The 26,064-nt window shown below is 40.1% G+C and overlaps 1 protein-coding gene across 5 annotated transcripts in view; it reads right to left on the bottom strand.

Annotated features, from left to right (window-relative positions):
* The window catches only part of ADGRL1 (adhesion G protein-coupled receptor L1), a 283,392-nt gene that overhangs the window by 13,262 nt on the left and 244,066 nt on the right, over positions 1-26,064 (bottom strand). For all 5 annotated transcript variants that reach the window (XM_063449237.1, XM_063449241.1, XM_063449242.1 and 2 more), the window contains 7 exons: positions 17,438-17,643; positions 16,902-17,072; positions 16,514-16,723; positions 15,673-15,893; positions 13,707-13,773; positions 527-618; positions 254-422 (listed from right to left, as the gene is read on the bottom strand). In XM_063449237.1, the coding sequence (XP_063305307.1) occupies positions 254-422; positions 527-618; positions 13,707-13,773; positions 15,673-15,893; positions 16,514-16,723; positions 16,902-17,072; positions 17,438-17,643 (1,136 nt within the window). The remainder of the gene's footprint in view (positions 1-253; positions 423-526; positions 619-13,706; positions 13,774-15,672; positions 15,894-16,513; positions 16,724-16,901; positions 17,073-17,437; positions 17,644-26,064) is intronic.

The following is a 26,064-nucleotide window of genomic DNA, read 5'->3' as shown; positions in this document are numbered from 1 at the left end:
GCTTGTTATAACCTAAGCAACATCCTACGGTGCTAAGTGATGAAGTGTTATGGGCCACAACACTCTGCTGGGAGTCATACTCAAAATTAAATTCTTTGCTAGGAGGCATGATAGAACATTACGTTTTGCTTGGTAAGATGTCATTTGAGGGGCTAAACAATATAATCTGAACTGTCTGTGGTAGACAATAGATTTAGGGGTACAAATCTCTGTTGGGAGCAGTGATCATTGGTTATACATTCTATATACTCACCTTCTTCTGCAGAGCACAGTGGAAGATAAAGATGAAAAGGCCTTGCAGAGCATTGAAGGTGGTGAAGAGATATGCCAGTACAAGGGACTCCTTATTAAAAAACAGGAGTCCAAAAGCCCATGTAAGGCCAAGAAGGAAGAGCAGGGTAACTGCACCAAGGGCCCAGGACCTATGAGAATAGGAGGAGATTGAAAAAGAGTGAGGAAGATGGATACATGTATTAAGAATATATAAATAAAGCAACAAAGGGCAAAGGTGCAAGTGAGTCCTCACTTGATGTTTTCCAGGCGGCTTGAGTCTGGCTTTAAAACAGAGGAGGATCGAAGCATCTTATGGAGAGTTACCATGAGGATAAGGAGGTTTACCTAGAAACATAAAGAAAATCATGTGTGAGAGACGGAGGGGAATGGGACTGTGAGAGCAGTAGGGGAACGGCCTTTTTTAGGGCAGGAGGGGAACAGCCTGTGTGAGAGCAGGATGGGAACTGCCTGCGTGAGAGCAGGAGGGGAACAGGCAGTGTGAGGGCTGGAGGGGAACAGGCAGTGTGAGGGCAGGAGGGGAATGGCCTGTGTGAGAGCAGGAGGGGAACAGGCAGTGTGAAGTCAGGAGGGAAACAGGCAGTGTGAGGGCAGGAGGGGAACAGGCAGTGTGAGGGCAGGAGGGGAATGGCCTGTGTGAGAGCAGGAGGGGAACAGGCAGTGTGAGGTCAGGAGGGGAGCAGGCAGTGTGAGAACAGGCAGTGTGAGGGCAGGAGGGGAACAGGCAATGTGAGGACAGGAGGGGAACAGGCAGTTTGAAAGCAGGAGGGGAACAACCTGTGTGAAAGCAGGAGGGGAACGACCTGTGTGAGGTCAAGAGGGGAACAGCCTGTTCGAGAGCAGGAGGGGAACAGGCAGTGTGAGGTCAAGAGGGGAACAGGCAGTGTGAGGTCAGGAGGGGAATGGCCTGTGTGAGAGCAGGAGGAGAACAGACAGTGTGAGGGCAGGAGGGGAACAGACAGTGTGAGGGCAGGAGGGGAACAGACAGTGTGAGGGCAGGAGGGGTATGTCCTGTGTGAGAGCAGGAGGGGGATGTCCTGTGTGAGAGCAGAAAGGGGAATGGCTTGTGTGAGAGCAGGAGGGGAACGGCCTGTGTGAGAGCAGGAGGGGAACGGCCTGTGTGAAAGTAGTGAGAGGAAGGGACTGTGTGAATGTAGGGAGAGGAAGGGACTGTGTGAATGTAGGGAGAGGAAGGGACTGTGTGAATGTAGGGAAAGGAAGGGACTGTGTGAAAGTAGTGAGAGGAAGGGACTGTTTGAAAGTAGTGAGAGGAAGGGACTGTTTGAAAGTAGTGAGAGGAAGGGACTGTTTGAAAGTAGTGAGAGGAAGGGACTGTGTGAAAGTAGTGAGAGGAAGGGACTATGTGAAAGTAGTGAGAGGAAGGGACTTTGTGAAAGTAGTGAGAGGAAGGACTATGTGAAAGTAGTGAGAGGAAGGACTGTGTGAATGTAGGGAGAGGAAGGGACTGTGTGAAAGTAGTGAGAGGAAGGGACTGTGTGAAAGTAGTGAGAGGAAGGGACTGTGTGAAAATAGTGAGAGGAAGGGACTGTGTGAAAGTAGGGAGAGGAAGGGACTGTGTGAAAGTAGTGAGATGAAGGGACTGTTTGAATGTAGGGAGAGGAAGGGACTGTGTGAAAGTAGTGAGAGGAAGTCACTATATGAAAGTAGTGAGAGGAAGGGGCTGTGTGAAAGTAGTGAGAGGAAGGGACTATGTGAAAGTAGTGACAGGAAGGACTATGTGAAAGTAGTGACAGGAAGGACTGTTTGAAAGTAGTGACAGGAAGGGACTGTGTGAAAGTAGTGAGAGGAAGGGACTGTGTGAAAGTAGTGAGAGGAAGGACTGTGTGAAAGTAGTGAGAGGAAGGGACTGTGTGAAAGTAGTGAGAGGAAGGACTGTGTGAAAGTAATGAGAGGAAGGGACTGTGTGAAAGTAGTGAGAGGAAGGGACTGTGTGAAAGTAGTGAGAGGAAGGGGCTGTGTGAACTAGTCAGAGGAAGGGACTGTGTGAAAGTAGTGAGAGGAAAGGCTATGTGAAAGTAGTGAGAGGAAGGGACTGTGTGAAAGTAGGGAGAGGAAGGGACTGTGTGAAAGTAGTGAGAGGAAGGGGCTGTGTGAAAGTAGTGAGATGAAGGGACTGTGTAAAAGTAGTGAGAGGAAGGGACTATGTGAAAGTAGGGAGAGGAAGGGACTGTGAGAACGTTGACGAGTCCAGCACTGTGTGAAAGCAGGAGGGAAAGGAATGTGTGGGATATGCAAGGAAGCCCTTTGTGATATGAGATGGGGGAAGAATAGTTTGAGAGGAAGGGACCAGGTGAGCATGATGATTGGAGGAGAGTGCATGATAGCAGAAGGGGACAAGATTGAGTAAAAGTAATTCATTTGATTTATGAAGCAGCTGCTATAAAATAGGTAAATCAATAATAGAAATATATCAATAAAAACTGTCTGTGTTGCTTTCCATGCCTAATTGTCCACTAATAGCTGTGTAACTACATTGCAATCATAGCTTCTTAGACTAAAACAAAACACAGGGACCAGTACCAGTACTCACTATAACATCTGAAACATTCTTCTTTAGGATAAAATCTATGTGGGTACAAAGTGGGTGTAGGTACCCTCACACCTGCCATTGATATTGCCAGTCATAGCTATCAAACCTTCTTGGCAATTCTCACTACACTTACACTTTATATGGACACAGTGGGAGCAGTAAATTACAAACACTATAATAAACATGGTGGGGTGTCATAGTTCCCCAATTATCCACAGGAGAGCATCATTTTTACTTCTCACTTGATGTGTACACGTGTGGGAGACGAGAAAAGGTTAGGGCATCTCTAAGAGCTAATTAGGCTTTCCGCTATTCAATCTGTGCATCTCACTTAATCCACTCTTTAATTGCAAATATATATTACCATATGCACTACTTTAATACCTCTTTACTCTGCATTCTTATAGGAAATAGTTCTGCCTCTTTTCCAAATGTTCTAATTGTATACCGTTCTCTCCCTCTATTCCCTATGCCATGCACTATTTTACCCCACGCTCTAAATGTAAATAATCCTCCTTATTTCCTTATACAGACTCTGAATTAGAAATAGTTTTCGTTCACTTAAAGCTATATTCTGATTACCTAAACAGGTTTTCTGGAGGACAAAAACATGCTGTGAATTTGTTCTGATGTCAAGAAAAATAAAATGAAAGCGAGAAACAATGAATTTTATCGCTCCATGGACAATTATAAAACTGCATTTACCAATGGAATTTAGTGAAGCAATATTAAACAACCGAGGAAAAAAATAGTAAACAATAAGCCATAATGGCTGGAAAACGTCATTTATCATATTACCCTAGCACGGGAAGGACAACATGTCTGGCTCCGTAAGTCTCTCAAAGATGCATTTTGTTGTATTTTAGAATGTGCACAAAAGGGGAACAGATACATTTCATCTGTTAATGCTACTGCTTTGACTGCCTGTGATGTTGTGAGAGCCATAGTGAAATTAATACAGATAGATTCTTTTTCCACGCACCCCTATTTCTTGTAGGTCATGTGAGACACAGTGATTCATATTAATAAAATAACTCTGTCATCCGTGAACCACCAAATAGCACCGAAAAATGGATTTGTCTTCATATGTTTAAAATCTGTTTAGCAGGATTTATTTTTAAAGAAACACTTCAAGCACCAAAACAACTACAATGTGCCCTTGAGTGCCCTTGAGCTCCATTCGTAGACTTATCAGGGGTCCTTTGGGTGCCAACTTTCCACCTACCCTAGAATTGGAAGCTCCTTTATGGTGCTCCACTCAGCTAAGCAAGCACTGCGGTACAGGGCCGGTTCATTGTCTGAGAGTGTCACTTGAGTGCTCTCAGACAATGAGCCCCACACTACACAGTTGGGCATCAGAGCTTCTGGAAGCAGAGGCGGGAGTTTGGTGGTCCTCAGGTAACTTGTCGAATGATTCTTAAACAGCTTGACTACTTACTGTGGGAGGGTGCCAGGCACTCCTGCCACCATAACCACTAAAGCAGGCTATAGTGGTTATTTGTAATTGAAGTGCTCAAATACTAAAATACATTGGTCTTCCTATGGGTGCCTTAAGCATTTAGAATCTTTGGGCAGTTAAAGAAAATAGCAAAACAAAACATTCTTACTGTGGGATGTTGGGAACTAATCTTAGCAAAATATTTTTGACTGGCTGCTGCCATTACATGATTACCTGCTAACCTCTATTCATAAATGTGCTATACTTTGATGAGCTGAAAACGCATCAACCTGTATGGAATGTCACTTGGTACTCATTTAAGTTCAGTGTTCCTTTAATGTTTTCCTGGGAGTAAGGACCTTGCTATACATTCTTCAGACAATGAGCCCCACACTACACAGTTGGGCATCAGAGCTTCTGGAAGCAGAGGCGGGAGTTTGGTGGTCCTCAGGTAACTTGTCGAATGATTCTTAAACAGCTTGACTACTTACTGTGGGAGGGTGCCAGGCACTCCTGCCACCATAACCACTAAAGCAGGCTATAGTGGTTATTTGTAATTGAAGTGCTCAAATACTAAAATACATTGGTCTTCCTATGGGTGCCTTAAGCATTTAGAATCTTTGGGCAGTTAAAGAAAATAGCAAAACAAAACATTCTTACTGTGGGATGTTGGGAACTAATCTTAGCAAAATATTTTGACTGGCTGCTGCCATTACATGATGATTACCTGCTAACCTCTATCCATAAATGTGCTATACTTTGATGAGATGAAAACGCATCAACCTGTATGGAATGTCACTTGGTACTCATTTAAGTTCAGTGTTCCTTTAATGTTTTCCTGGGAGTAAGGACCTTGCTATACATTCTTTCATTCCTTGTTTCTCAAATTTCTCTCTGAAGATATCTAACAAATCCTCGCCGTATGAAACAGTAGTGAGCTTTGAATCACCTAATTAGTCTAATAATTTCCAATGCTAGTTGCTGTTTGCGTCATGAATGAACCTTCAGACTCAATGGGTCAAAAAAATAATATAAAGCAGATTGTTATGTTTTAATTAAATTCACCTTTCTAAAGAATAGCCTTTTCATAGCAGTAATAATTCCAGTTTAATTTCTCTATATTTGTATTTTCTAAAAATCCAGGACTTAAAAGCTCATAGCAAACGTAAAAATAAATGTGTTACATTTTGATTTATTCCATGCTAAAAATCTTCTTTGAGAAGTGTCTATATGCTGTTTTGTGTGCCCTAGTTTTAAATTATTGTTTGTTTAAACTATGCTGTAAGTGTAGTGACTGTTTAAAATAACGAGACTTGCCTCATGCTTGCAATATCTAAATATCAATTTTCTGTTCTGGCTTGATTGATGGCTCTGGCTAATTTACATATAGTGAAGTTGTGTATAAAAATATGAGGTTTAAACGCTGAAAGCTAATTACAGTGGTACTGTCACATTTGGGAAATTTTGACATTTTCAGCCTCCAAGGTGATATATCCATTTGCATGGTTATAGAAGGGTGAGAAAGTAGATATGCTTCCTAACGCTACCCACTCTAGAATGTTCCAGAGTACAACATTTGGATCTGTGAAAGACCCTGCGCATGGCATATATTGTTCAAGATAATGTCTGTTCTATAGAAAAAAATCCCCACTTTGCTTAAGAATAATTTCTGATTCCTTCAAAATGTTAGTATAATTTTGACGTAGCTTTTAAAGTTCTTGTCATATAGATTATATCTTTTTTTTTCTTTTCAATCTTTATTAGTCTGTGCATGTGATAACAACATTGCTTGCGATGCCATGTCAGCAATAGCAAGCTCATTAAAACACATAACATATATAATAGAGGCATGGCTGTAAGAATAACCGCACATTTTTTAATTTTTTTTGGCATGAGAATAACAGGCTAACATCATTAGGCAGGTAGAACAGGATAATAAAGTGAGCAGGCAATATAGTAGGTACAAGCTACACATGCATACTCAATATGTTAAACACAAACATGTGGATAACTACGTCTACACGTGGATTATGCGAATGGCAGTGTTAAAGGAGAGTAGTACCCTGACGTAGTATTACTGGAGACACACTGAGTATACTTATGAATCTCTAAAGTAAAAAGCAAGCTGAAGTTGTTCTGCCCTGACTAACATGAGAAATATCCACTAAGACGGTATGCAATGGCACCACACCGCACCACCCAACATTAACATAGTAAGTGCTTAGGAAAAACCAAGATAAAACACATTTATATAGGTAACAGCAATAGGATGAATCATAGGTCGTTTTCCTGCAGTAAATATAATATGGCTTCCATCATGTGCACGCAGATCTTAAGGCTGTCTGAGGAACTGCCAACCGAGGAAGCCTATACCGGCGTTAGGAGAACAGTGTAGCCGGACTGGCAACTAAAAGGCAAGGAGATCGGCCGCTTCTCCCACTCTCTGTCCCAAGCAGGCCACAGCAGAGTTTCGGGTAACCAGCAGGCTGTAGGCTCATGTGAAGCCTCTGATCATTTCTCCAGGACCCCCGGGCTCTGATGGTACTCGATGGTGAGCGTTGGTGCAAATTGGCAGGGCTCACCACCCGAAAATCAGCTCAGAATACAGGAGCTCGGTCTTTATACGTCCACTCTGCTTGGAAGTCAGGCTCCCCCCCCCTATAGATTATATCTTTATAAACATCTCAATGGTGACAGTGCTACTTTAATATTTTAGAGGGGATTTTCAGTACCTTCCAAAAAAATTACCTGTAGCTTAAATTGCTACAGCTACCCAATGAATTTTAAACATAACACATAAAAAAACAATCCCCCTCCCCGAAAACACAACATATTATAATATATAATAAAATAATTTTATTGCATATGAAAGTAAACATCAGATCTGAATTAGCCTTTTGAAAGCTATAAGGTTGCCCTAGTGTTGGTAGTTCACAAACATACGTCAAGCAGCCTATGAGGACTGTTAAAGAACTCTGTCTGCCTACAGCATCATGTGCTTGAGAAAATTCTAAATATAGTTGAAAAGTGAGAAACTATGAATAATATGAAAGTGAGAAAAGGAGTTACATGTTTTACGTTTTATAATATATACTCACACATTTAAATGTGTATTTAATGGCTAATGGTTTACTTACACCCACGACTATCTCATTAAGAATCAATGCTGATGTTATGACCTTATAATCTGCCAATAGGTCCAATATTCTAACATAATAATTCATGCTGTTTCCTTGGCAACATGCAGTGAGCTAATTTTATTTACTTGATTAGTTTTATTTCATATTTAATCTATGCCTCTTGCAGTAATTGTTATCCATTGGTGTGCATATTTAGAAACATTGGCAATTCAGTGACCCCCGAGACAGGAAGGGCATGGTGCTTGGGAATATGGGGAGGTCCCAGCCTATAAGTAAAAGTAAAAGACTTCCTCTACTCTGTGAGTGGGAGGATTACAGAATGTGTATAACAGCCCTGGAGGACCAACATTGACCTGTATAACCCTGAGCATCTGGGCAGATCTATAAATATCTCCAGTTAAAGCTGTATTCATGAAAAATGCTGAATATAAAAAAAAAATAGAACAAAATCACTAGCTTTATTTGGGACGCATCATTCTCAATGCTCCACTAACTTAGAACAACAGCATCATGTCGCTTTGCAGTTTGTTATATTTATCCATATTACAATTTCCTAAAATTTATTTTGACTTTTCCTTCTATAACAACCAGGATCACTGTGATGGGTTACATAGAGCTGCAATACAGAGAAATCCACACAGTACACTCTCTGTATAATGCTCTACCTCTCTCTTACTAGCCCTCTCTTAGCTCTCCCTCTCATGACCTCATCTTCAGTAGTGCTCCTGCCTTGATAACCTCAACTTTCCAATTAAATACTGCTGCTTTTATGAAATATGTCAGCTACGTCTTAGCTCTCAGAACACAGTGTGCACATGGTAAAAGCATCAAGATACTGATAGACTCCAAAAACAATTCCAGGTACTCCTGACTCACTATTAGCTCTCAGAAACTGTGTACACAGGGTTAAAGCAACAGGATATTGATAGACTCATTGCTTTTGCAGCTGGCTATACAATCAATCTGCAGTGGTTAACAGATTAATTAAAACAGATTGAAATCAGAATCAGTCCTCAGAGTCACAGTCCAAGTCCTGCAGTTTGAAACTTCACAACTTTGTAATTAGCCACAGCATGAGTGTCTCAGATCTCAACCCTCCCCTTCAGAAAAAGAATCATAGTGTTTCTAAACAACTGCAAATACATTTTTCCACACATAAACAATGGTGGGGCACTTGCCACAAGTGCCCTTATGGACGAATCTTCACTGATCTGTTTTGAAGCCTACAATTTTTATTGCAGAAAAAATAAATTGGCCCATCTAATGTGAACATTCCTTCCCTAAACACCTCAGACTTATTCTTAACTTTGGTTCATTCTCAGGAGAGCAATATGATTTCCTAAAGCGACCCACTGAATAATTTACTTTCACCTTTGCTGGTAGACTATTTCAGGCATCTATTTTTTTTTTAAATAACAGAGGTGTATCTAGCCACCACAGGGCCTTTGTCACTCCCTCCTAAGCAATACACCTGAATGGGCTGTATGTGGCAGTTGAATGTGATTGTGGTGGTTGGCTGAGTGTGATATTTATGTGTGGAGTTGGCAGAGTGTGATTGTGAGACAATCTGAGTGTGATTGTGTCTGGAGTTGTTTAAGTGTGGTTGAGCGAGGAATTGGCTGAGTTAAATTGTGTGCAGTTGTTTTGTGTGTAATGTTATCGTTAAAAATGTTTTACCCCCTTGCTTATCTTTCTGCAGAGAGAGATATAATCCAGGGGTGGTTTAATCCCTTGAGGTCCCTGTGTTGCTGACCACATCCCTGGTATCCAGTGGGGGAGCATGTGGTCTGCACCTCAACTACTCATTTAGACACTTTATACAGTGCATGCAATAACCCATCAGTAGCCGATGTGACAGTTGCATTGATAGGCTACACATCCTGGGGGCAAAAGTGACACTTCATTTTCTATTAAAGTTTTTTATGCTATTCTTTTGTTGCATTATTCTTTTGCCCCAGCTGACTTGAAATTGATAAATAGGACAACATAATAATAAGTAATTTCTTATTGCATTATCATTAAATTACTGAAAAAGGGACACACAATTGAAAAAGAGGCAGGGAAAAGGAATTGTAGGCTGTTGGTTTAAGGAAGGTTAGCATTAATGCAACACGAAAACTCCCACGCCAGCTTTCTAATGGGCAGAGATCAGGACTGAGGACTTCTCGCATAGTGACCTACTGTATGTACAGAAGAGAAGCCTATGGAGCGTCTGGTGCTCACGCAATAAGCCACAGCATTTCCACGGTAAGTCAGACCTCTGTCGCATTCACTGAGCATTGCAACAACAAGGGAGTACTTAAAGTGTTCCCTAGAGTAATTTATTTAGAATATTCCCAAATTGGCACTATACTAAATAATGGGTTTGCATGGGGAAGCCTCTCCCTGGCCTGGACCTCCTTAACAGGTGGTACTCCAGGCCCCAGTCGCAATAGCGAAGTTCTCGATCCTGGTATTTCCACCACTGGTAAATAAATATTTACTGACATTACTCTTATCTTCCAAATTACATTTTTGTTCCGTTCTAACCCCACAAAGACAAATAATGGTCTACCCCTAGATTAAAAAAAACATTTTAGTTGGACTATTCTCATTTTTCTATTCACATAAAATGTGTTTGTCTTTATTTGCTGTTTTATATTACCAAAATCGTAAAGTACTGTGGGATATGTTGGTGCTTTATAAAAGAGAATAAGTATAATAATAATCATGCCATAATACCAATCTGTTCATAAAAATATCTAATTCCAAAATGCATTGACCCAGACAATTAATGACTGCGGGGATGGCGAAAACTGCCAAAGTCAAATACGCAGCACATTCCATGCTGGCATAAGGTCTTTAGGGAACAGATTGTGGTAATGGCAAGTGTAACCTTTGGTCCTTAAGGGGCTAAAGATCTTGGAAATGAATGCCCTACCGAAAGAACTGCCAGCAGGTGCTACTGGCAGACAGCACTACAGCACCGTAAGGGGTTAAACGCATGGAATATGCAAGGAACTAAGCATAAAGAAGCAACTCTATAAAAGAATAAAACAAGATAATTAAAAATAAAATAGAACTAACAGAGATAAAAACAGATCTAAAACAGAACGTAAAGACTAATAAAATCACATATTCTGATATTCAGAGTGTCCGTTTAACTTGAAATTAAATGATCAGAAAGGGTGATACAATAAATAATTATCTATGTAGAGGTGTCTGGCAAAAAGAGGCCTGCTGAGGTCAGGGTTACAGAGGCGTAAAAATACAGGCCAGGATCAGGTAACCGTAAATCTGGAAATACAATAAGCAAGGTCAGGGCAGGAAACAGGACTCTATCAGTCAGGATTCGGAGAGTGAGCTCAGTAAACAGGAGGGCACCTGGTAGAGCAACAGGAAATAAACTCAGGCTCGGGCACAGCAGCACATAATATTCATAGGGCACTGATGAACAATACAAAATCAGCAGAAACAGTGTGATAATTTACAAATGTGCATAGCCAGACTTGGTAATGCAGAGATACTGCAGAATACACGGTTCTCAACCTCATCACGAACATTCTGTGTTGGAACCCACCAGTTTGGGGTTTGACTGATGGATCTCCTAACTTGCTAGGACTTTAATATAAGAACTTGTTCATCTGTATTCAAGGGGTCATTATTTGAGTGTCGTGATTTTTCTGATCTAATCACACTGTACGTTTCAAATCTTTCCTGTTGATATAGCTCTTGTAGAAAGTGTTTCAGGCGAATTTGTTAAGAATGGATCTTGAACTAAAATACCAGCATAAGCCCAGAAATGGAACAGTGCTTAAATAATGCGTCGCCATTCCATATTCAATATTTGAAAAATAATGTTTTAAGCCTCACCATTCCAGAACCTTATTTCAATAGGGCCCAGCTGCTATACTAACACAAGTCCCTGTTTATATCTGGGATGAAAATAAAATACATTTTTAAAAATAAAACAGAATTACATGGATCCCTTTATATATGTGAAATACGAATAAAAAAAAGCAAAACAATAGCACGGAAAAAAAAATTACTGCGTACGTATCCAAAAAAAGAAGCTTTAGATAGTTTAAATGCAACAAACAACATGCAAACACACAAAATACATCATATTATGTCAAATTTGCATATCATTTGTCTTATTTAGCTTTTTGTCTTGATTTTATTCATGGTTTTCTCACCCTCCGTCTAGATTTGGATGCGGAGAAGAAGGATGCATGAGAGAATAGTGACGGCTTTATAAATCACGTGAAATCATGGCACAAAAGACTAAATCATATTTAAAGGTAATCACTTAGCCCTTATTTTGGGGTAGAATTTCCCTTTAATCTTTAACTGCTTGTGTGAATCGTGCAATTGAGAAGTCCCATTTAATCAATAAGCCATTGTCTTTTATCTGGTAGAAGGCATGAGTGATATTGAACTGTTCTCCTAGAAAAATAATCTGCTGTGATGCTGTGGGATAATTGATGGGGATAATTGCTTCTTTTTGACAACCCCATTCTATGTATAATCTGGGCGCCACGCTCCATATGACTCTTTAAATGAGAATGAGCCGCTATTTTTAGATCTAAGCCATTACGTGCAGGCCAGCGATAAACTGTCGGTGTTGTGTTTTCTTTTTAAATATTTATTGGTATTGAATACTTTCTTTTAGTTGTAAATCATTATTAAAAAGAAAGCCAGTTAATAGCATCTCATAAAAAGACTACAGAAACAAACTGCAGTGTGCGTTATATAATATAATGAGCCCATTTCTTTCATAACTCACAGGAGTCTGTACGACCTAATGCCATTTATTGCCCCAGGGCCACCAAATGGATTGGCTGTAGTTGTGTTACTTGAAGGGTTAGTGTACTGGCAAAGGGACCCAAGAAATCTGTGCTCCATGTTTATTTATTAAATGCTTGGGGAGTAGGCAGGAGAACTATGACTTTGATGCCTGTCATCCATGTTTCATAAGACGGAGTCTCATTGCTTGACTGTCTAAAGACTGGACCCCCATAGCCACTAACCTTCTTGTAAATAGTGGCATTTAATGCATTTAATGCATGGAGCCCCTTTATTCTAGTTAAGTCAATGACCACATTATTATAATGGGGCACATTGATTTGCCCAAGTACTTGGATTCTCTCAGACCATCATTGTATTTCACCCAACTTTGCCAGGGCCTCACTAGAAGACAGAATAGATGCGTGCAATGAACTCACTCAGCATACTAAATGTTTCACTGTGTTCTGGACCTAACTGTGAGGGTAGATGGGCAATTGTCTAAGACCACCTCTGGTTAAAGAGGTACATTTTTAAAAAAAAAAAAATGTTCTCTATAAGGTTTTTGGAGATTAGAGGTGCTCAGTCTTTGGGTCTTTTTTGTTAGTATGGGAGATCTAAAAGAGCCAAAATAATTTAACATCATTTGATTGTTAATACACTATTAATCAGAGGATGAGCTTAAATTCTCAGCAGCATTTATTCAGATATATATCATTTATCAAACTGATGTCTTGAAGCAGGAAATATTTCTTGTTCATTTACCTTCAGACATAAATGTAGCAACTAGAAAAATTCTTCTAATTTTTAAATATACAAGACTGATCACATCGAAAATATAATTTGGAATATCAGGGATTAAACACAGTCCAAGGTTCTAACATAGGCACAGCAGGAAGTAAAACAATTTGATTAACCTTTTTTGTATAATTTTAGAGAATTTATTTTCTCAATGAATTCCCCTATTTACTAACACTGGTGCACAAAATAGTGTAGGTATCATGTATTTATGCTAAACTGTGTATAAGTCACAATGAATGACATTTTCTGCAGAAATGATCAATTTCAATTATTATGACCCATATCTAATATTTTTGGATAAGCTTGTCAAATAAATTAAAGTTTTGGGTAAACAGTTAAAAATTATTAAATATTTCAAATGTATTTTTTTAATGTATATAATGCTATATTTATTATATTTTGGTATTTTGGAAAAAATAATTAAAAAGTTTATCCAAAAATATGAAAAATCATTTGAACGGATTATCCAAAAAATATCAAATTGTTATCTGATGTCTGTTCATTAGTTTGGTAAAAAAAAAAAAAAGAATAATCAGACATTTTTTATCAAAGTAAAGCAATTAGCTGAGATTTTCACCTTTGATCAATATACCTGAAAGGAGATTACAGGAGAAGATGAAAAGTCTGATAAAGTAGGGAGATAATAGAAGAAACTGTGTGTGTGCTTGAGATCTAGAGTAAGGCGTAGGACAAAGTGGGACAAGTATGTCTCAGTACTCACCACAATAACAAGGGACACGGGACCGATAAAACTCCAGATAAAATAATTATCAACTCGCAGCCAGCAACTGTGAGGGACACAGAGGAAGAAATTAGTAAGTCGGAATGACTGAGAGAAAACGAGAGAGATGAACAGAAATGGATCACAAAATAGGAAAATTCAGGGACCAGAACAAAAATAGTAAGCTGGACTGACAAGAGAATGAAAGAAAATTCTGAAAAAATTAATCAAGTCAGACGTGAAGCCAGGTTGGACCCATAATGGATATAAAGAGCTATGAAAGCACTCTAAATATAAACAGAGCTGATGTGCTGATGTCTCAATGCCAAAGACTAGATAGGATAGTGTGAAAATAACTGTCAGATTAAGACTTCAAGGGACCTTAGGCGGAGAGACAGTTTACCCCCCTTTTAAGTAATCTGTATACTTTATCTAATACCAGTAGGTATAACACCTGATTCCACACTTCACAGTAGAAAAAAAATCTCCATTTTCTTTATCACTTGCACACTCTGGTCTTCGGTTTGCATTTTCATTTTCTTCAAGCTCAGCTTCCCATATTCTTCTCAAACATCTTACTGTTGCTCTCTATAGAAGTTTTTATTTTTTTATTTTTCTTGATCTACAGTTTTTTTTTTTTACTATCTCACCCCCAAATCTCCCCAAGTTTTTTGTAATAATGTTTTTCACTCAATCACTCTCTTTTATCACATTTCTATGCCCATCTTCTTTATCCTTTCCACTCCATCTTCCAGTAGAAAATGATATCCACATTCTATATTCAAATCAGCCCTTTGCTCGATTTCCTATTTAATATTTTTACATGTTTTAGAGCTGTTTCAAATCAGTTCCTCACCCCATTTCCTATTCAGTATTGTTTAATGAGTCAGTTTTGCAACCAGGGATAAATACCCATGTCTGATGCTTGGACTGATATTTACCCTCCATCAAAAATACATCACTTTGGGCAAACTCACTCTCCCTCTTCACTGCGTAGCTACACCCCTGAGGGGAATACATTTGTAGTGTGTTATTAGTGGTTGAATAAAAGGATAATAAATAAGAGAGGAGAAATAAGTCGGACAGTGAGGGAGAAGACAGGAAATTAAAGTGAGGTAATGAGTACATAGGTATTTAGAGAGAATATAGGACTACAGAGTGAATAAGTAAAAAAAAAAAAAGAGAATGAACAGGACAAAGAGAGAAAAGACACAGTGACTTAAAAAATGAGGTACATAGTAATTGAAAACATATAATGAAATTGGAATAGAAACACAAAAACTAGTGAAGACGGGAAAACACAGGAAGAAAAAGACAAAGCAATTAAAGTTAGTCGCCAACACCAATGAAAGGCTAAAAGTATTAGTAATTCTAGATGTTCTTCATCTTTGATACTCTATATCAGGTGTAGTCAACCTGGTCCCTACCACCCACTAGGGGCAGTTTGGGATTTTAGGTGGGCGGTGGTGGGTTATGCAGAAAATGCCCCGTAAGCCTTGATGACCGTGGACAAAGGCTGGCTTGGGAGATCCTTTCATCTCCCCTGCTGGCCCATGCAGAACCAGTCTTGCTGTAAGCCCTCTCAGGCTGTTGAGGAGATCAAATATTTCCTTTACCAGCCTGCTGGCACTTAGTTCCATGCAGAGGGAGGGAAGGGCCTGGGAGGCTCTGTGTTCCTCCAACGAGCAGGCTGGTCAGAGCATTGCACTTGCACTATAAAATAAGATACTGCGGCACTGGTAGGCGGTAAGGAAATTTTACCATCAACAAAGATACAAAAGTGGGCGTTAGGTATTAAAAAGTTGACTACCTCTGCTCTACATCTTTCCTTATTTGTGAATGTTTATATCAGAAACACTTGACTGCACGCCCTTTGTGGAAATTTCGGCATTACTCTTTTAGCACAGCATTTTAGTGTTTTATGTTTTTGCCTGTTCTATTCTGTACTACCCTGGCCATTACTTACGCTTTGTCCGTGCCATAGCTCCTGTAATCAACAGCTGCCGATATCCCCACAACAAGTGCAGGAAAAACGTATCCGCAGAGGTAGTAGTACTTGCGGCGAGAGTGCTCGGTTTCAAACACCTCCACTAGCATGAGGTAGAGCTGCACTCCCTCCAGGCACAACCAGGAAAATGCTGACAGACTGAAGAAATGCAAGAGTCCAGCTAGGATAGGACACACCACCTGAAATGAAGCAAGAATGTAATTTAAAGGACCAGCAAGAAGTATATACATGGCAGGTAGAAAAAAAGAGTTGGTCAAAAAATATACATTTAACACGTAAGACAGAAAAGAATGAATGAAGGTACCAGAGGTAGAATGTAGAGGCAGAAGACGGTGGTACAAAACTTGAAGTATAAGAGAAGTTGAATTTAAAGAAGTTGTCTTTAAATACAAGCTTAAAAATCTTACATTTTATTTTGAATTTTGTTTTCTTTTAAAAAAGTAGGTTCTCTCCACTACGTGAACTATAATGATGGATCAGGTAAAAAAATGTAGTTTACCTGGCCAGTCTAGCACATACCTTTGTCTGATATTTATCATATCAGGAGATATTTGTGACCACCAGGAGCAAAAATACCTTGCTAAAACAAGTATTTGGTACATAGGACAGGCAGGAGGCTATACTCAGCTCAAAGCATGATTTCTGAACTTTATGTATATTTCTAAGAATAATTATCTAAGCTCCTCGTTTAGAAATAAAAATATTAAGAAAGTAAAAAAGTTTCTTTTAAAACATTAATATAGTAATGTTTGGAGGAGGCAGTACAATATAGCTTAAAAGGAAGGAAGGTGATTCCTACTTGGTACTGTGTTTTGTCAATTCCAGTAAGGAAGAGTAGCTCTGCAAGGAATAGGCTGACACATAGGTTCTTGTGGATGGTGTTTCTGTCTGTCTGAAGACCTCGGAGGAAGCAGAAAGTGGATATACAGATTCCGAGACAGACCAGAGAGATCACAATTCCCACCCAAGAGATGACCGAAAGCAGCAACTCATTGATACGTCCTTGGTACTGAGAAAGAAAACAGGCAGATTGGTGTTAGGACACGTTTATTTGCCCACAAAGAAATGAGCTGAACAAAAGTAACAATTGGTAGCCATCATTGGCACATACGACATGACACATCGTCTTCTACAAACATGGTAAATACCAACACTATATAATACAGTCACATGCTGGTTCATCTCACCATGTCCCTGTGTGCCATCAACACCGCAAAGTTAGTGAGGTGACTGCACGCACAGGTCGTGTGTGTCTTGTTGGTGTGTAACAAACGGCAGCCTTGGGAGGACCAATATCCTAACATGGAGCGCTCCGAGTAATTCCAAAAAGTGCAATTGGCATTAAAGTGGTTCTTGGTCTATGAGAACAAGGAAATTTATCACTGATGCAACAATAAACAAAAACATATAAAATGGTAAGACAAACATTTAAAAGGCATTTATGGGATAGCAAATGCATTACTGAATTGTTGTTTTTTTCATTTGTAATTTATTAAAAAACAAATTTAAGGATGACCAACTAGAATACTAGAATAAATGGTATTTAGAAGATGAACCTGCTTTATATTTAAGTGGCAGAGTCATGTTAACCGATCAAAATCACTTTTTTTTTGCATCTCAAAAAATTTAAGCTAGAAAATTCTTGCTCATTACTCAATTGACTCTCTGTGACTTATTGTGTTATTCTTTTTTCTTAATATCCTTTTTCTCTGTGACATCTTACCTGGAGATGTGGCAGTGTGAATATAACTGGGTCCATAAGAAAAACTCTACTGGACTCCTTGTTAATTGAGGCAGCAATGATCTGTGAATTCACCACAAGTGAGTGACCAGTTGAGCCACTTTCTCCCCCGATACGCACAGTTGAGTTCTCGGTGGACAAGAACAGGCCTAGATTATTATATAAGACAAATACCACTTTTACAACACCTGTGGAAAGACAAAGGGATGATCAGAAACAGACCTTAAAAGGTTATACACTTATTGCAGAATCATTCTTTTTCTCTATATAAGTTTTAATACGGACAGTGTTACAATAAAAACTAATTTTTAGATCACAGCAAATATCCAACAGCAAAAATCCACAGCAACCATGATCTATAACATAGATAAATGATCTTCATAATCAACGTTTCAAGGCATCTACAAGTCTTCATCAGGACTTGTTGGACCATCTGTGTAGGAGCCAAACAAATTTGGGGGACAGCCTTTCATAACAAATTTGTACCCTTCAGGGAGCATATGTTAAAGCAAGTAGTGATACACTATCAACTGGAAGCCTATTAGTACCTGACCGCATCTATTAATACATATAAATTAATTTCTCAAAAAAATATATTATTTTAAACGTTACATGATCATGACAAGGAGGATCTTACCTCTCTCATCCTCCCTACTAGATTATCCCTGGATATTTTTATTTCTCCCCACTTCCTAAACCAATGCTTGAAACCAAATGACAGGTATAAACAGTGAAAAACTGACTTCACATCGATTCATAAAAATCTGGCCTTGTAAGTTTTAGAACAGCCTGTGCTAATATTTTGCTATAATACATTTTAAAGTATGTATCTTAGCTATGCTGCTTTAATTTGGAATTAATAGACAAAGCAGAATATTATAAGCAGTATTAATTAAATAGTGTAGTGACAAAGAAAATAAACACAAGACCAAAAGACATACCATGCTCCAGCCTGCATACTTTCACGAGCAGACCCTGTTCATTAAGTTTTATTTCATGTAATGTTATGTGTTGTTCAATTTATTTGCCTCCCTACCGTGCCGCACTGTATAATACACTGGTTCTTAATGCATTCTGATAATAATATTATTCTTCATAAGAAACCATTCTGAATGTTGCTAAAGTAAAATCAAGGTTGCTATTATCTCCATTGCCCATTAATAGACATCGAGCAAAAGCTAGATTTAAGGGACACTATAAGCACCAAAACAACTTAAGCTTAATTTAGTGGTTTTGGTGTATAGATCATGCCACTGCAGTCTTGCCAGGCCCGGACTGGCCATCGAGCAAACCGGGCAAATGCCCGGTGGGCCGCGATGGCCATGGGCCGAGGCCGGCAGGAAAGATCAAGAGATCTCTCCTGCCGGCCCCAAGGTGAAGTCCTGTCTCCCATCATGGGCCGGAGGGGAGAACGCCGAGCAGCTTCCTTCTCTTCCTCTCGCGAGCTCCGAGATTATCAGAGCGTTGCCATGGTAACCCGTGGCAACGCTCTGAAAACCCAGCGCTCGCGAGAGGGAAAGAAACATGGTCTGTACCCTGCGGGGTACAGACTGAATTACATGCCGCTGGACCACCTGGGATCCGTGCGTGGCGTGCCCCCCCCCCCCCCCCTCACTGGACCACCAGGTATGTGAATGCTTCCTCTCTCCCCTGCCAAGTTAAAAGAGGGGAGTAAATGGTATTATCATTTTTTATTTATTACTTTTTTTGTTTCATTCTTAAATTAATAATGTATGGCCATATCATCCACTATATACACCCCCCCTCACATACACACACTACACACACACACACTACACACACTGCACCCCCTGCACTAACACACAAACACACTACACTAACACACAAATACACTGCACCCCCTGCACTAACACACAAACACACTACACAAACTGCACTAACACACTACACACACTGCACAAACTCACTGCACCCCCTGCACTAACAAACACACTGCAGCCACCTGCACTAACACACAAACACACTACACAAACTGCACTAACACACTGCACTAACACACTACACACACTGCACAAACACACTGCACCCCCTGCACTAACAAACACACTGCAGCCACCTGCACTAACACACAAACACATTACACAAACTGCACTAACACACTGCACTAACACACTACACACACTGCACAAACACACTGCACCCCCTGCACTAACAAACACACTGCAGCCACCTGCACTAACACACAAACACACTACACAAACTGCACTAACACACTACACACACTGCACAAACACACTGCACTCCCTGCACTAACACACAAACACACTACACACTACACAAACACACTGAACCCCCTGCACTAACAAACACACTGCACCCCCTGCACTAACAAACACACTGCAGCCCCTGCACTAACACACAAACACACTACACACTGCACTAACACACAAACACACTACACACTGCACTAACACGCAAACACACTGCACCCCCTGCACTAACACACAAACACAATACACACACTGCACTAACACACAAACATACTGCTCCCCTACACGAACACACTACACACACCGCACCCCCTGCACTAACACACAAACATACTGCCCCCTGCACTAACACACACACTACACACACTGTACCCCCTGCACTCACACAAACATACTGCTCAACTGCACTAACACACAAACACACTGCACCCCCTGCACTAACACACAAACACAATACACACACTGCACTAACACACAAACATACTGCTCCCCTACACGAACACACTACACACACCGCACCCCCTGCACTAACACACAAACATACTGCCCCCTGCACTAACACACACACTACACACACTGTACCCCCTGCACTCACACAAACATACTGCTCAACTGCACTAACACACAAACACACAGCACCCCCTGCACTAACACACAGACACACTAAACACACTCTATCCCCCTATATACACACTACAGCCCCTGCATTAACACACAGCACACACTCTATAGCCCTATATCCACACTACACCTCCTGCACTTAACACTTCACACACTTCACACACTCTCTATACCCCTTATATACACACTATACCCCCGGCACTCACATACACACTCTATACCCCCTAAACATACATTACACTCCCTGCACTTTTATGCGTTATGACCCTTTAAACACACACATTACACCTCCTGCATGCAAACACAGTAATTTATATCCCCTATAAATACATATTCCGCACCCCCTGTACACACTACACCACCTATGCATACATCACTGCACCTACACACATGTGCTGTACAGCTCCTATATGCATACACACACTAGAGCCCCTAGATACACTCACAAACACACAGTACAGCTCTTTACATGCACACACTACATCCACTAGGCCCACACACTCCACAGGCCCTATATAAATACACACACACATACTTTACAACCCAGAAACACAGACTGCAGTCCCTAGCCACATGCAGTACGCCACAAACAGACCCCTTTACACACAATACAACACAAAAAGTCTGTTCTACACACATGCAACCTCCAAACATATACAACACCACAGGGAACATCCCCACACATGCACAACACTTTAACAGCCCTGTTCCTGTTTTGATCTCTGGTATCCCACTATTGAGGACACCAGAGACAAATCGCAAGCAAACACAGCGCATGCTTGTGCCCCAAAAGAAACAACATGGCATTAACTTCCATCTAAAAACACTGGATGCTCTGGAGAAGCATGACATTAACATACTCATTTGGTGGTGGTGACATGACATGCCCCCTTTCTGACCCCGCCCCTAATAGTGGGCTGCTCTGCCTTTAATTGCCCAGGCTGAATTTTTGTCCCAGTCCGGCCCTGAGTCTTGCTGTTTAATTCGCTATTCTTTCAGAGTTAAGTCATGTTTAATTCGCTATCCTTTCAGAGTTAAGTCACTTTGTTAATGCAGCCCTAGTCATACAGTTCCTAGCTGCGACGTACACAGTCTCCCTACACATTTCCTGTAAAGAGAGCTCTAATGTTTAAACTTCCTTTATTGTTTAAACTTCCTTCCTCTCGCCCCACCACTTGCCCGCTGGATCCTGTCCTGTCTCACGTTATCAGATCTCTCTCTTGTGCCTTCCTTAACACACATCTTCAACTGCTCTCTCTCTGACATTGTCCTGCTGACCTTACACATGCTACTGTAATACATATCCTGAAAAAAACATCCCTCGACCTGTCCATCCATTCTATCATCCCATATCCCTGCTCCCTTTTTCCTCAAAGCTTCTGGAAAGTCTTGTCTTTACCCATATGTCTCACTTCCTCAGTTCCAACTCTCTCTTTGACCCTCTTCAATCTGGCTTCCGCCCCCTCCATTCTACTGAGACTGCTCTTATTAAAGTTACTAATGACCTAATCATAGCTACATCCAAAAGCCACTATTCCATACTAATTTCTCTTTACCTCTCTGCTGCCTTTGACACCATTGATCATGCTCTCCTTCTTCAAACTCTTCAATCACTCGGTCTCCGTGACACTGTCCTCTCATGGTTTTTCTCTTATCTCTCCCAACGCTCATTCAGTGTCTCCTTTTCTAATGATACCTCATTCCTTCGTCATGTCTCAGTTCGAGTCCCCCAAGGCTCCGTCCTTGGTCCCCTTCTGTTTTCTCTTCATACTGCCTCTCTTGGCAAACTTATTGCCTCATTTGGATTCCACTACCACCTGTGCGCTGGTGACACCCAGTTATATCTCTCCTCCCCGGACCTCTCCCCTGCCATCCTGCAATGTGTTGCCGCTTGCCTTTCCTCCATCTCTGAATGGATGTCCTCCTGCTTTCTAAAACTAAATCTCTCTAAAATTGAGCTCTTTGTCTTTCCTCCTCCTAATACTGATCCTCCTCTTCCGCTCTCCCTTGAAGTCAGTATATCCTTGCAAACGGGCTGTCTTGGTATCATATTTGACTCTGGCCACAGCTTTGAGCCTCACATCCAGCATGTTACCAAATCCTGTAGATTCCATCTTAAAAACTTTCGTACGCAAGAGGCTACTAAAGAGCTTGTCCATGCTCTAGTAATTTCACGCATTTATATCTCTTCACAGATTATAGGTATGCCCCTTCTCGGTCTCTCCGCTCTGCCTGTGACCTTCTCCTGTCTGCTGCTCACACCCGTACGGCCAACTTACGCTTGCAGGACTTCTCACGGGCGGCTCCCTTCCTATGGAACAGCCTGCCTACCGCCATCAGACTCTCCCATTGTCTTCAATCATTTAAGAAGTGTTTAAAACCTATATCTTTAGGAAAGCTTATGGCCTCCCAGAGTAACCTCTACCTCACATACCTGTCTCTTGCCCTTATGGCCTCCAGCTCTGCTTCACTCCCACCTTATTTGATTGCTATTCCCTGTCCTGATGTGTTTTATACCCCACCTCCGATAGACTGTAAGCTCGTTTGAGCAGGGCCCTCTTAAACCTATCGTTCCTGTAAGTTTTCTTGTAATTGTCCTATTTATAGTTAAATCCCCCTCTCATAATATTGTAAAGCGCTGCGGAATCTGTTGGCGCTATATAAATGGCAATAATAATAATAATAATAATAATAATAATAATCGTTAAAAAAATACATACCCTGCTAAACCAGAAACAGGAAAGGAACTGGGGCAAATGAGTTAGTAAAGATGCAGAACATGATTGATTAATAATTTACCATCCGAGTCTAACTGCTGGGTTTAGAAGAGAAGCAGGCAATGCAATTTTTGCATTTATTGTGCTGGAAAATAATTGCCAGATTGTCATCTAACAATTTTTAAGTCAAACATCAGGGCTTAAAGAATAGATCTTTTAAGTTTCTGTCACAGTTAAAGGAACGTGATAGTTAATATCTCACATTAGAAACAAAGCATTCATTTATGTATATTACAACATTGATTTCATCGAAGTTTCACTGTACAGTAATGTAAGTGACACCAACAAATGTCTCATTATACAATACTTTGCAATATTTTATTGTTTCAAAAGGCTGCATTTCACCCTGCTCCACATACCTTTTTAAATATGTTTTGAAAGTAAAGAATTAGAATGAAAAATGCAAAACACCTGTAAAGATACCCACGTCTGAATTTACCTCATTCTCAGGGCCCAAGAAGTGCATTTCTTAACCATTCCTGTATTTATCATTGTTTTTGTTTCCAATGCGGCTGCCCTTACCCAGAGCCAGCAGGAGTTTATGAGATATGCGTTTTTAGCAGTTCCAAGGGTTATTAGTTCATAAGAAGGCATCAATGAATTACTCAGAAAACTACTATAAGCTAACGTTTGGCATCAATCAGATTACTGTACAGCTTTAGTACGTTTTTTGCCAAAGTTGCAGTACTGTTTCTCTCATAATAATACATTAGAGCTCATGTAAGTCTTACAGTGCGCACATAACACACACAATCTTGCTTAGCCTGGGCAAAAATTAACCTCCTTCTGCACGGTCACTGGGCAGAGGGTGGACGTGAAGCTGTAGTAATTATTGCAATTCTCTGCAGCTTTAATTAACAGAAGGAAGGGAGTAGTACAACAAAATAAGAAAGCTCTTTGCTACAGTTATGGGGTGTCCTTTTTTGAAAACCAAATTCAGCGAGCAATGCCTACCACAAATGGAACTACATTCATTTATCCTGACCTGGTCAATGCCTTTATTTTTCCCATAAACCTCTGGCCAGGACAGTTTTATGGGATACGTAGTGAAAATCTTGGCAGCAATCCCATTAGAAAAGCACAGCGACTATTAGCAGCTTTTTAGATAAAATTGTCAGGCATGATTGTGCAAGCTTGGCTCGTCCTCCTTTACAAATATTTGGACAGACAGAGAAGAAAGCATAATTTCCTCCTGTAAAGTTTGTCAGTGATCGTCTGGGATTACAGCTGCAGCGATTTTTTTTAAAATTGTTGCAGTTATAAGCAAATTTGTTCAGCGGCGACATATAACATACGACCCATTAAAGGGCCTCTCAATTGAATGATCTGGGTGTACTAGCCCTTTCATTTTGGTCCTTTAATGATAAAACATTACCACCTTGTAGATACAGCAGTGTTTACATTGCAGGGATGAACACACCTCTCTCCATTACAGAGTGCTAACTCTGCTATAACCAAGGTAGACTCGGTTACGTGACATTCACCATTTTCATGCATTTATGAGCATGTTGAACGTCCTCTATGTTAATCATAGGAAAGAATTAGATTAAATGCTTCACTATGAGAAGCATTTGATTAGATGAGGGTGGTGTTTGGCGCAAATGTGCTTTTTAGTCCCTAAGGCTTCTCTATGAGAAGCATTGGAATGGATAAAAAGATGAAGACGAAACAGCCTCCAAAAAGACATCACGGAAGGTGGAGCTGCTCAGGATGAGTCTTGGCACTGGAAAAAGGGTAAGTAAAATGCCTTTAGGGTGTGCAAAATCTAAATAGAGAGAAGATGACTATAGAACTAGGAATACATCCCTAACGCTACATCATTGCTTTAAGTAGAACCGTGTGAACAAGCTCCGAGCAAAGATAATCGTGACGTAGCTCTTTTTTTCAATTTATATTTTATTTGGTTTCGTACACAAGGTATACAATGTATCATTCAATTGAGATTGGTATAAGCAAGATAAACAATATTCTTGTTATGGGTAGGTAAATGCAAACAAGGAACGCCATTTAGTGCACTATAAAAAAGGTAAAAACATAGTGTGTGGTGTCACTGGTGTCGCAGTACTCAGCGGTATGGGACAGGAGATTAGTAAAACATTGTGGATTTCTCTACTAGCATAGAAAGTACCTAGAAGTAACACTTGGAGAAGGTGTTATACGTGTGACTCTAATGGGAGTTACAGTCTCGTAAGTGTTTAGGGCCTATTGGAGATCCTGCGGATCTTTCTCAAGTACAGTCCCCTATATGACTGAGGATTTCCCTCTCCAGGGCCAGTGTCTGCCATTGGCTTTGGCTCTGTAACCTCTGCATCCTTATGATGGTTGGTTGTCAGCCCAAGGGTAATGCCACGAGGTTAACTAAACAACTGTAAGAAAACAAGGTAAATACTTATTTTAAATGTTAATATTACTAATAGATAAATAATTGGAATGGTGTTTGGTGATATACAGTATATTACTATATATAAAATACATATGAAATATAATAAATTGATAAAAAGATAGTACAGTGTTCTTTTAATAAATAATTGAACATTATTTTAGGATAATGTCCCCTGTCAAGGAAGGGTGTATATCCAATAAATGTAAAAATTGTTAAAGGCCGGTTCCTCTTTGATGATCATCTACTGATGACTATTCACCTGAGTTTGATGAACTGATGTAGAGGTTTATAGTAGACAGACAACATTTCATGTCACTTTTTATGTTTTAAGAGACATCAAGGAATCCAAGAGATTAAATAAAATAACACAACAAAAGAGAAGGGCTATCAGTACATCATATGAGTGAAAGGAACCCAAGATTCTGGTAACTGTCCAGCCCTGCTCTTAACATAGGAAAAGCTTTTACGTACATCGTCCTACTGACGAACTGCCAAATTGAAATAATATATTGAAAGAAAAGGGTCATGTACAAAGTCAAAGAGACATGGGGAGAAGAAGATTAATGAAAAGAAAATCTATACTAGATTAAATTCTAT

The sequence above is a fragment of the Pelobates fuscus genome, chromosome 3 (assembly GCF_036172605.1).
Source record: "Pelobates fuscus isolate aPelFus1 chromosome 3, aPelFus1.pri, whole genome shotgun sequence".
NCBI lineage: Eukaryota > Metazoa > Chordata > Amphibia > Anura > Pelobatidae > Pelobates > Pelobates fuscus.
The sequence above is the reverse complement of the archived record's forward strand: the minus strand, read 5'-3'. Positions and strand labels throughout refer to the sequence as shown.